Raw genomic sequence first — 12,855 nt, 5'->3', positions numbered from 1 at the left:
GCAAGAAAGGGCGTGTAAGGGGACCTGTATGGATGAAATAGGCCATTACTTTGTTGGATAGGCCTTCCATTAACACAGTATATCATTATGGTTTTGTATTGTTTCCATATAGAGTTCTGGAGTTGCATTTGACTGATAAGCTTCTTTTTATTCCAATTGCACATAGTAATATTCATGATATATTTTGCTGCTAGAGGAGGAATTTGTTTTAGGTGGTGGATCACATGGCGTGTTTTGAGGGTTGAAAGGGGTTTGTGGGGGACCAGGGTCAGTGGGATTTTGGGATTTTACTTACACAGACAGGTTTTTGCCAGTGGAGCATATGACACTTTTTGTAAATGTTTTTTTTTTTTTTTTTCTCCCACATAATATTCATATAAGGTACCCTTATCCAGTGTCGCTTTTTCCATGGTTTCTTTTTCTTTTCTTTTTGTTCCTCCCATACCACTGCTAAAAAGGTAAAGTCCTAATCAGTTCTGTCACAAGTCCTTGAGTCCACAAGTGTTGAAGCCTGTGTTATCAAGTCCTCTTTGCGGTGAAGGGAGTCCCCCACTATTGCAAAGTGGGGGGGGGAGTGATCTGCAGTCCTTTTTTGGGCTGCCTGGACTCAGGGCATTTCTTTTTTTTTTTTTGTCTGCAATATAGTGTCTAAGGCATACAGGCTAGAGTTCCACATCCTTTTGCCTCTCCACTTTTTGCCCTTAGACCTGTCTGTCTCTACAACATGGTTGCTTGCCCCTCCGACTGCCTTCCAACAATTCCAGTCTATTTGACTCCTCCCCCTGTCTATGGTAGCATCGCTCCTATGGAGCATGCTGACCGCCAAGAAAGTACTGGGGGAAGGCAAAAATGTAGTTATCACTAATTAAGGACGCTGGTGGGTGCTATTTACTAAACCAGTAAATAATCGTGTCAGCACCCGCTGGCGTCTTTACCAAATAGTGATTAGCTGGTTGTTAAGGAGCTAGAACTTGATGACATCCTTGACAACCAGCTACCTCGAATGCTTTTAATGTAACACAATAAAAAACACATAGCATGTTTTACAAGTGCTGCAGTGTGAAAGCATCCTAAGAAGGGAAATAATTACAATGTAAAAATATATTGGGTAAGGTCAGTGACAGTAACAAATGTTTTGCTCTAAAGCCCCAGAAGAGGGCACAATCTGCGGTTAGAAGAAAGAAGGTTTAGCCTTGCAGATTGCAAAAAAGGTTCTTCACTGTTAGAGCAGTTAAAACGGAAGAGGTACAAACTGAGCGTGTTAACTTTAAAAAACTTTTAGATGTCTTCCTCAGAAAGCAGAATATTCAGGGCTATAGGAATTGTTAGAGCATAAAAATCACACATGCATATGTTGAACTGAATAGACTGGTGTTGCAGATAAGGAAAAATTCATAGTTTGTGGTTTTGCAGACATTGGTGTAAAAAGTTGAAAACCACTGATGTGTAATGCATTTAAATATTTATATTCCTCTTCCTATGTTTTTGGCAGCTGGACAAAAGATAAGCGTGTATTTCTTCTGATGTCTGCTTCCAAAAAGAAGTGGGTTCCCATCCGACCGCTTCCATCCATTCGCACCTTTCCACAGCAGTATGAGGTGAGAAGGGCTTTATCAAAACTTTTTCTTGTTCTTATGAAATCTTATCATAGTCTCCTAAACAGTTGATCAGGTTGTATTAAATCACATTAAAGCAGAACTAATTAAATTGGAGGAACTCCAGGAGGCCCTAGCAACGTTTCCCAACTCAAAAGCCCCGGGTACGGATGGGATTCCTATAGAACTATACAAAGCTTTTGATGGGGTGCTCTTGCCAGAACTACTGCGCACCGTCATGGCCTCCTATGACATGGGAGTACTTCCCCCATCCATGTATGAGGCAGTGGTAGTGGTTCTTTTGAAGCCCGGGAAGGATCCGACTTACCCTGAATCATATTGGCCCATCTCTCTTTTGGCGACAGATCTGAAACTCCTTGCTAAAGTAGTTGCTAAGCTTGTCCACGGGGATCAGTCCGGGTTCATACCCGGAAGATCCACGGCCACCAATATCCGTAGACTGTTTTTGAATATGCAACTTCCACCAGACAACTGTGGTCACATGGCGATCCTATCGCTCGATGCCGCCAAAGGGCTTCAATAGCGTGGAGCGGAGGTATCTATGGGTGGTGCTAGAACAAATGAGGTTCGGGCCGGCTTTCATTAAGTGGATACAACTGCTGTACACTTTGCCCACTGCGTGTCTCCGGGTTAATAACACACTCTCTCAATCTTTCCCATTGCATAGGGGCACACGGCAGGGATGCCCATTGTCGCCCCTGCTGTTTGCCCTTGCTGTGGAGCCCCTGGCGGCGGCGGCGGCTATAAGAGCTCATCCTGCGATTCACGGGTTTAGGCAGGGGAAGGCGGAGGAGAAAATTGCGCTTTATGCTGATGATGCCCTACTATTCCTGGGTGACACTTCAGGTTCCCTGGTTGAACTCATGACCCTGATTCGCAGATTTGGATCCTTCTCGGGCTTCCAGATTAACTGGGATAAGTCTGTCCTGATGCCTTTAGACCCTTTGGGGGAGGCCCTGCCGCCATCAGCGTCTCAGGTGCTGGTGGTGGAGGAGTTCAAATATCTGGGAATTAGGGTACACTCTGATATAGGTCGCTATGTTAAGCTTAATGTTCTTCCCCTACTTCACAGGTTTAAGGCACAGTTAGCCAGTTGGGTCAAATTGCTTCTGTCGGTTGTCGGCCGATGTAATTTGCTCAAAATGATCTGGAACCCGCAGTTGCTCTATGCCTTGCACAATGCGCCCCTATGGATTCCAATCCACATTTTCAAAAAGTTTAACACGGTTTACCGTGCGCTCATCTGGAAGAAGCAGTCTCCTAGGATTCGCCTGGAGACACTTCAAGAGGCTAAAGACGGTGGTGGATTCGCGGTCCCCAACCCGCTTTATTATTATTTGGCTGCCAAACTGCAACATCTGACGGGCTGGCTGCGGGAGGACGATGGTGACCCGATCAGGAGGATCCTGGTGACTCATTTGGCAACTGGCTCATTGATTGAATCGTTGGAAGCTGGAATCTTGGGGACATCTCCCCAGTTTCCCACCCTTCTTTTGTTAGATAGGACTTGGCGCAGGGCCAAGCAACACTTTGGCTACTAAGGGTACACTAAATTCTCCCGCATCACTCCTAACGCTAACTATCAGGAACTAGATAAACTTAGGGACTCTTTGAACTGGGAAAGGTTTGGAATTAAATTTATCGTGCAATTGTATGGGGGAGGTACCCTTAAGGACTTTCAGGTGCTGCGTACGGAATTTGGCTTACCTAACTCATACACTTACCTGCGATTCACGGGTTTAGGCAGGGGAAGGCGGAGGAGAAAATTGCGCTTTATGCTGATGATGCCCTACTATTCCTGGGTGACACTTCAGGTTCCCTGGTTGAACTCATGACCCTGATTCGCAGATTTGGATCCTTCTCGGGCTTCCAGATTAACTGGGATAAGTCTGTCCTGATGCCTTTAGACCCTTTGGGGGAGGCCCTGCCGCCATCAGCGTCTCAGGTGCTGGTGGTGGAGGAGTTCAAATATCTGGGAATTAGGGTACACTCTGATATAGGTCGCTATGTTAAGCTTAATGTTCTTCCCCTACTTCACAGGTTTAAGGCACAGTTAGCCAGTTGGGTCAAATTGCTTCTGTCGGTTGTCGGCCGATGTAATTTGCTCAAAATGATCTGGAACCCGCAGTTGCTCTATGCCTTGCACAATGCGCCCCTATGGATTCCAATCCACATTTTCAAAAAGTTTAACACGGTTTACCGTGCGCTCATCTGGAAGAAGCAGTCTCCTAGGATTCGCCTGGAGACACTTCAAGAGGCTAAAGACGGTGGTGGATTCGCGGTCCCCAACCCGCTTTATTATTATTTGGCTGCCAAACTGCAACATCTGACGGGCTGGCTGCGGGAGGACGATGGTGACCCGATCAGGAGGATCCTGGTGACTCATTTGGCAACTGGCTCATTGATTGAATCGTTGGAAGCTGGAATCTTGGGGACATCTCCCCAGTTTCCCACCCTTCTTTTGTTAGATAGGACTTGGCGCAGGGCCAAGCAACACTTTGGCTACTAAGGGTACACTAAATTCTCCCGCATCACTCCTAACGCTAACTATCAGGAACTAGATAAACTTAGGGACTCTTTGAACTGGGAAAGGTTTGGAATTAAATTTATCGTGCAATTGTATGGGGGAGGTACCCTTAAGGACTTTCAGGTGCTGCGTACGGAATTTGGCTTACCTAACTCCTTGTTTTTTCAATATTTGCAACTGCGCCATGCCCTTGCGTCGCAGGCCAGGGGCTCAGTTTGGAGTTTGTGTAATCCTGATTAATTTGTTGGGTTCGGCGGTTAAAAGGGGACAAATTTTCTCCCTGTATATCTCTTTCATGGATCACATATCGAAGTCTATGTCCTTTAAATGGAATAGGTGAATAGGTGCGCTAAATGAAAAGAAAATCACACTGTATACATAACACACACTATAAATCACACTGTATACATAGCCTCCTATCTCGGAAGAAGCCCATTGAGAGGAAACGGCGTTAGAGAGGAGGCGTGTCGCGCCGCCACGTGACGTCACACACAAGCCCGGTCTGCAGCCGGGATCTGTGTAATCGCATACTACGCTCATATCCCCTGTTTTTTCATGTAAGTGCATTACTTTCCTTAATAAACCGATATTTGGGGTATTATGCTATGGTCCTCTTTTTTGCCCTATACATGTCCAGTTGTGGAAGTCCAAAGCATTAAGGAACCGATAGCAGGAGCGGGATCATATCTTCCTATAATCGATCCACACAGGAAGCATCCAGCAGTGGATAGTGTTTGTGCCTGCTTTTTCCCAGAAGTTGGTAAGAGGCCACTTATATCTTATCACGGGGTGACCTATTCACAGATATCTCCTTCCTACCAAGTAGTGAGAATCTCTGTCTACCTACTTAACATCTCTGGTAAGGAGGCAAGCCCTCTGGTGGCGGGATCTTCAGTTACTAAGCACAAGGCACAGCACTTTGACTTCTATGTACTTTATTATTTTCACTTGAGAACACTGTTTGGATTTGATTATTTCAGGAATTGGGACTTTTGTTGTCTTTATTTTGTGCACTTCACAAATGTGGTTTTATTCATGTTTTTGTGCAATATCACCTTTTGACAATTTGGTCCTTATTTAGAAAAGCACTATATTCATTTGTTTGTACATTTGTTATGTATACAGTGTGATTTTCTTTTCATTTAGCGCACCTATTCACCTATTCCATTTACACTATACACAGTTCAGGTAGCAGCTTTGATTTGTCAGCGCACCCATTTATCACAACACTATGTCCTTTAAATGTCGGGAGGATTGGGCCGTGGATGGATTTCATCGGAAGAATGGATAGGTATCCTGGACAATGTACTTAGTTTCGTTGTCCTCCTCTCAAAAACTCATCCAGTTATTTATCATACACCGCACATATAGGACTCCTCAACGCCTGCACCGTTGGCGGAGAAGGGACTCCCCGCTCTGCCCTCGGTGTAGGATACATACAGGCACTCTCCTCCATATGCTTTGGAAATGTCCGAAGTTGCACCGCTACTGGACTGTGGTGTTACACTCTGTAAACTCTATATGGAAGCTGACCCTTCCTCTGGATCCCAAGCTCTGCATTTTGGGCTGGCTAGATGAAGAGCTATATACCCCTGGGGTGCATATTGCGGTCCTTCGGACCCTGTTCCTTGCTAGGAAATTGATAGCGAGGAACTGGATCTCCCCAAACGCCCCTACCCATGCTGAGTGGACAGAGGAGGTTAAATTGCTTTTTGGTCAGGGAGGATCTTGCCTATAAGCACAGAGGAAGCGCCCTGAAATTTGAACGTATCTGGGGGCTGGATGTCCCAGGCTTAGCCCCTCTTCATTTGGTGACAAACAGGATAATGGGGGTAGTGAACACCTCCTAGCTTTGCGGTACTTATTTGCATATTGGAGTTTGTTTTGTATGTAATGTAATGAGGGGGAGCTTACAGCGACTGTATAGAGTTGTTGACTATGTGCAGTGGATTCCTGTTTTCGGGGAGGTGGAACGTGGAGGCTATTCACCATTGGGACGTATGTTTTGTTTTCTTTCTTACTCTTTTGCCCTTTGGGGGTCTTTCTTCTTTCTCTTTTACACTGCTACCAGGGTGCTGTATGGTTGACCTCCTGTTGCTACCTGTAGGTGGCTATCTCTCAGTGCGGACAGTCGGTCTGGGAGGTTTCTTATAACCCCTGGGAGCCCCCTTTTTGATTTGGCTTAATGAATATAATTGATCCTTGTATTGTCATCCTACCTGGCTCCTGGGGAGTTGCTTAGTCGAATGTGGGGTACACGGCCATTTAGAATGCACTTATTGGTGACTTCTATTGATACATTCTTTAGGATATCACATTATACTATGTCGCTGTATGGTTGTGTCCACCCTGCTGATGTTTAACCATTTGTACTTTATGCATCTTTACGCTCTGTAGCTCGGTGTACCTTTTCTGTATTGTTGTTTTGTTGTTCTAAAAAAAACTTTTCTTTTTCTCAATAAAAATGATCTGATTAAAAAAAAAAGCACAACTAAGCCCTCCTGTCCTTTTCAGCTAAGAAAGCTGCCATCTTAGTCCTGATCTGTAACTGACTGATGCTGTATATGTGATCAGTTATGACACCAGTCATCTGATAGTTTGACAGCTTGAGAGCAAAAGTAAATGTGACAGCATTTTTTTTTTTTTTATTAATACTGGTTAGGAGTTTCTATAATTTTACGAAGTTAACATACGGTATATGTCAGAGAATTGTGTAATTCAGTGTTTCTCAGATCTGTCCTTGGGGACCACTAGCAGGTCATGTTTTACAGATCTCTTTATAGAACTCAGTTTCTTTTAGACTTTGATTAACTCAAATAGCTTGACTTCTGGTTAACATAACCAGGTACTGACCCCACAGTAAGAAATCTGCACACAGGGTCAGTAAGGGGCTTAGGACATTCTCTCAGGTACATGGCTAATCCTACATTTGATCATTTTAGTAGGAGACAACCTTCAGTATAACAGCAATACCTCTCTATCTGTTGGTCTACAACAGCTGACATCAAATGCTGCTTTAATCTGTTCTCTGGACAATCTATAGAGTCTGGTGAATAAAAGAAAACCTTAACATGCTCTAGTTGGACTATGAGTTGTGCTGCCACTTTTTTGTAATAATAATAAGCGCTGCTTCTTCTTAGACTACCCAGATCAGATTTGTGCGAGCTGCTGATAATTTTATTTTCTCGATCGTTCATTGACAGATGCAGCTCCATATTCTTCCTAACAAATGGGTTATGCTGCCCCCTACAGGAGTAGGACACTAGGCAGGAAAAATCTTTACCATGCCTCTGGGGCAGTCCCTGGAGGTATACACTCACTCTGCTGTAGGCATTCAGTTTTCTGCCTAGTCAGGAGTAAGGACCTGGTTCCCTGCTGGGATTTCAGTCCTAGCATGTTTTTTATGCAAAAATTTAACCTTTTGTCTATTTTTTATTTTTTTTTATCTAGTTATGTTCCTGAGAGAACTACAATCAACAGCCAGACTAGGCGTTGGACTGGATATTCTAGATCCTTATGTGGTCTCCCAGTCTGGGCAGCGAGCGTGTGCATGTCGCAGCTCCGCACTAGGCCTCGCCATTACATAGTCCCACTGGACGCGGGCTGGCCCGCAAGTGGAACACCTTGCCGGGATACACGCAACCTGGTTTGGCTTGTCGCAGCGTATCCCCTGGCTGTCAGCACTACCACCCCAGGTGGAGAGTTACCAATATTTAAAAAGGGGCCGAGATATATCCCGGGTAACTATAGGCCGGTCAGCCTAACATCAGTAGTCTGCAAAATTTTGGAGGGGATGATAAGGGACCACATACAAGACTTTAGTAATGAAAACGGTATTATAAGTAGTAATCAGCATGGATTCATGAAAAATCGTTCGTGCCAAACCAATCTATTAACCTTCTACGATGAAGTGAGCTGCCACTTAGATAAAGGTAAGCCTGTGGATGTGGTGTATCTGGACTTTGCAAAGGCCTTTGACACCGTTCCCCACAAACGCTTACTGTACAAACTAAGGAAGGTAGGTATGGACCATAAGGTGAGTACCTGGATAGAGAACTGGCTCCAGGGGAGAGTACAGAGGGTGGTGATTAATGGGGAGTACTCGGATTGGGCGGGTGTGGAAAGTGGGGTCCCCCAGGGTTCTGTCCTGGGACCAATCCTGTTTAATTTATTCATAAATGATCTAGAGGGGATATCTAGTACAATCTCAGTATTTGCAGATGATACTAAATTAGGCTTGCCAGTATCTTCTATGCAGGATGTGGAAATCTTGCAAGCAGAACTGAACAAAATAACGGGGTGGGCAACTACATGGCAGATGATATTTAATGTTGAAAAATGTAAAGTAATGCACTTGGGGGCCAGAAACCAGAAAGCAAGCTACTCACTAGGGGGGGAACCTCTGGGTGAGTCTAGGATGGAAAGGGACCTGGGGGTACTGGTAGACAACAGGCTTGGCAGTGGCATGCAATGCCAAGCCGCCGCAAGCAAAGCCAACAGAATACTGGGTTGTATAAAAATGGGGATTCACTCCAGAAATAAAGAGATTATTCTTCCACTCTACAAGACTCTGGTACGGACACATCTGGAGTATGCTGTCCAGTTCTGGGCACCTGTCCTCAGGAAGGATGTGCTGGAACTGGAGAAAGTCCAGAGAAGGGCAACAAAAATAATTAGGGGAATGGAGGACATCAGCTATGAGAAAAGACTACAAGCACTGAACCTATTCTCTCTGGAGAAGAGACGATTGAGGGGGGATATGATATCAATGTACAAATACTGTACTGGCGACCCTAGCATAAGGAACAAACTATTCAGAGAAAGGAGATACAATAAGACACGTGGCCACTCACTAAAACTTGAAGAAAGGCGGTTTAACCTTAAAGTGCGTAAGGGGTTCTTCACTGTAAGAGCGGTAAGGATGTGGAATTCTCTTCCACAAGCAGTCGTATCAGCAGGGACCATTGATAGTTTCAAAAAACTATTAGATGGACACCTTAAAGACCACAACATACAGGGGTATACAATGTACGGTTAAAAGCAAACACACACACACATCATAGGTTGAACAGGATGGACTGATGTCTTTTTTCAACCTCACTAACTATGTAACTATGAGAGTTGGTCTGTCCGGAGTGGCGCCCACCCGAATATGGCTAACAGAGGGTGAAATCGGGGTAAGGCTGGATAAACTTAACACAAACAAATCACCAGGCCCGGATGGCGTACATCCGAGAGTACTCAAGGAACTCAGTAAGGTTATATCCAGACCACTGTTCCTGATCTTTGCGAACAGTATTAGGACAGGAGATGTACCAGGGGAGTGGAGGAAAGCAAACGTGATTCCGATATTCAAAAAGGGTCAGAGGCATATACCGGGAAATTATAGGCCTGTCAGTCTGACATCAGTAGTATGTAAACTTCTGGAGGGGATGATAAGGGACTATATTGTAGAGTTTGCTAAAGACAATAGCATCATCAGCAGTAACCAGCACGGGTTTACAAATGGGCATTCTTGTCAAACCAATCTGTTAACATTCTATGAGGAAGTGAGCTGTGAGCTAGATAGGGGCAGACCAGTGGATGTGGTGTACCTAGATTTCGCTAAGGCGTTTGATACAGTTCCCCATAAGCGCTTAATTTATAAAATAAGGTCTGCAGGTATCGACAGCAGGGTTTGCTCTTGGATACGGAACTGGCTAAAAGGGCGGGTCCAAAGGGTGGTAATGAACAGCGCATACTCAGACTGGTCTGAGGTAATAAGCGGGGTCCCCCAAGGCTCAGTCCTGGGACCAACCTTGTTCAATTTATTCATAAACAGCATTGAGGTCGGGATCAGAAGTTCGATATCAGTTTTTGCAGATGACACAAAATTGGGCAGGGCAATAACTGCACAGCATGAAGCAGATATCCTACAGGATGACCTGGACAAAATAACTGAGTGGGCAACGACTTGGCAAATGAGGTTTAACGTGGAGAAGTGTAAGGTTTTGCACTTGGGGACTAGAAACATAAAAGCACAATACACATTAGGAGGGGAACCCTTGGGGGAATCAAAAATGGAGAAAGATCTGGGAGTCTTGGTTGATAGACTAGGCAACAGCATGCAATGTCAAGCGGCAGCTGCCAAGGCTAGCAGAATATTAGCATGCATAAAGAAAGGGATGTATTCCAGAGATAAGTCTATAATCCTTCCACTCTATAAAACTCTGGTCCGACCGCATCTGGAGTATTCTGTCCAGTTCTGGTCGCCGGTCCTCAGGAGGGATGTGTTGGAGCTGGAGAGAGTCCAGAGAAGGGCAACTAAACTGATTAGGGGATTGGAGGACCTTGATTATGAAGAGCGTCTGCAAACGCTTGATTTATTCTCCCTGGAGAAGAGACGCTTGAGGGGGGACATGATAGCAATTTTTAAATATCTCAATGGGGATCTCAGCTTAGAAAAAAAGCTGTTCAGTCGAAGGGATTGCATAAGGACTCGGGGGCATACAATGCGATTAGAGGAGAAGCGTTTTAATCTCAGGCAGCGTGGGGGGTTCTTTACTGTTAGGGCTACAAGATTGTGGAATTCTCTACCACAAGAGGTGGTTTCTGGGGGTAGTATGGTGGCTTTCAAAAGACTATTAGACGTACATCTCAAGGATCAGAATATTAAGGGCTATGTGAGATGATTACAGCCACACACACCTACACAGGTTGAACTGGATGGACTATTGTCTTTATTCAACCTCACCTACTATGTAACTATGAATATCATTGGTATGGTGAGTAGTGTCCCCCCCATATCTCTTGCCATCTCCCTGGGTCGGTCGAACCCTCGGGTTACCCCCATAGCCCCCCTTGTATGTGGGGTCCCTAGGAATCATCCCCCTTCGACTATCCAAGGCCTCCCCCCCCCCCCCCGCAGGAAATCCTCCCAACTATGTCATAGGGGGTCTCTACCTTAGTCGGGTACGGTGCAGGGACTGTAGTAGGCGATGGGGCCCCTCCGGGGGGGTGGGGGCGCAGATGCCGCTGATCTCTCGGTCCACTGAGGGGGTTAATCCTGGTGGGGGTCCCTGTCAGGGCCCCCCTATGCCTGATTGATTGCTGGACCCCTCAGGGGATCCTGTAGACCGTATGGCGTGCTGATGACACTACCATTTTCATGTAGATCAGCTGTACAAAGGCTCGGCAGCCATTTGTTAGTAGTTTCCCATTAGTTACATAGTTACATAGTTAGTGAGGCTGAAAAAAGACACAAGTCCATCCAGTTCAACCTATGTGTGTGTGTTTGCTTTTAACCGTACATTGTATACCCCTGTATGTTGTGGTCTTTAAGGTGTCCATCCAATAGTTTTTTGAAACTATCAATGCTCCCCGCTGATACGACTGCTTGCGGAAGAGAATTCCACATCCTTACCGCTCTTACAGTGAAGAACCCCTTACGCACTTTAAGGTTAAACCGCCTTTCCTCTAGTTTTAGTGAGTGGCCACGTGTCTTATTGTATTCCCTTACTCTAAATAGTTTGTTCCTTATGCTCGGGTCGCCAGTACAGTATTTGTACATTGATATCATATCCCCCCTCAAGCGTCTCTTCTCCAGAGAGAATAGGTTCAGTGCTTGTAGTCTTTCCTCATAGCCGATGTCCTCCATTCCCCTAATTATTTTTGTTGCCCTTCTCTGGACTTTCTCCAGTTCCAGCACATCCTTCCTGAGGACCGGTGCCCAGAACTGGACAGCATACTCCAGATGTGGCCGGACCAGAGTCTTGTAGAGTGGAAGAATAATCTCTTTATTTCTGGAGTGAATCCCCTTTTTTATACAACCCAGTATTCTGTTGGCTTTGCTTGCAGCGGCTTGGCATTGCATGCCACTTCCAAGCCTGTTGTCTACCAGTACCCCCAGGTCCCTTTCCATCCTAGACTCACCCAGAGGTTCCCCCCCTAGTGAGTAGCTTGCTTTCTGGTTTCTGGCCCCCAAGTGCATTACTTTACATTTTTCTACATTAAATCTCATCTGCCATGTAGTTGCCCACCCCGTTATTTTGTTCAGGTCTGCTTGCAAGATTTCCACATCCTGCATAGAAGATATTGGCATGCCTAATTTAGTATCATCTGCAAATACTGAGATTGTACTAGATATCCCCTCCTCTAGATCATTTATGAATAAATTAAACAGGATTGGTCCCAGGACAGAACCCTGGGGGACCCCACTTTCCACACCCGCCCAATCCGAGTACTCCCCATTAATCACCACCCTCTGTACTCTCCCCTGGAGCCAGTTCTCTATCCAGGTACTCACCTTATGGTCCATACCTACCTTCCTTAGTTTGTACAGTAAGCGTTTGTGGGGAACGGTGTCAAAGGCCTTTGCAAAGTCCAGATACACCACATCCACCGGCTTACCTTTATCTAAGTGGCAGCTCACTTCATCGTAGAAGGTTAATAGATTGGTTTGGCATGAACGATTTTTCATGAATCCATGCTGATTACTACTTATAATACCGTTTTCATTACTAAAGTCTTGTATGTGGTCCCTTATCATCCCCTCCAAAATTTTGCAGACTACAGATGTTAGGCTGACCGGCCTATAGTTACCCGGGATATATCTCGGCCCCTTTTTAAATATTGGTACCACGTTGGCTTTTTTCCAATCAGCTGGCACCATACCTGTCTGTAAACTATCCTTAAAGATCAAGAATAATGGTCTGGCAATCACCTGACTGAGCT

The 12,855-nt window shown here is 45.3% G+C and overlaps 1 protein-coding gene across 1 annotated transcript in view; it reads left to right on the top strand.

Annotated features, from left to right (window-relative positions):
• LOC309561587 (zinc finger CCCH domain-containing protein 7B-like) overlaps positions 1-12,855 on the top strand; it is a 604,923-nt gene that overhangs the window by 479,304 nt on the left and 112,764 nt on the right. Inside the window, exon 19 of the mRNA XM_082265580.1 lies at positions 1,493-1,598. Coding sequence (XP_082121706.1) covers positions 1,493-1,598 — 106 coding nt within the window. The remainder of the gene's footprint in view (positions 1-1,492; positions 1,599-12,855) is intronic.

This window comes from Pelophylax lessonae (assembly GCF_965119305.1).
Source record: "Pelophylax lessonae genome assembly, chromosome: 8".
In the NCBI taxonomy this organism is placed as follows: domain Eukaryota; kingdom Metazoa; phylum Chordata; class Amphibia; order Anura; family Ranidae; genus Pelophylax; species Pelophylax lessonae.
This window is presented reverse-complemented; position numbering and strand designations above follow the sequence as displayed.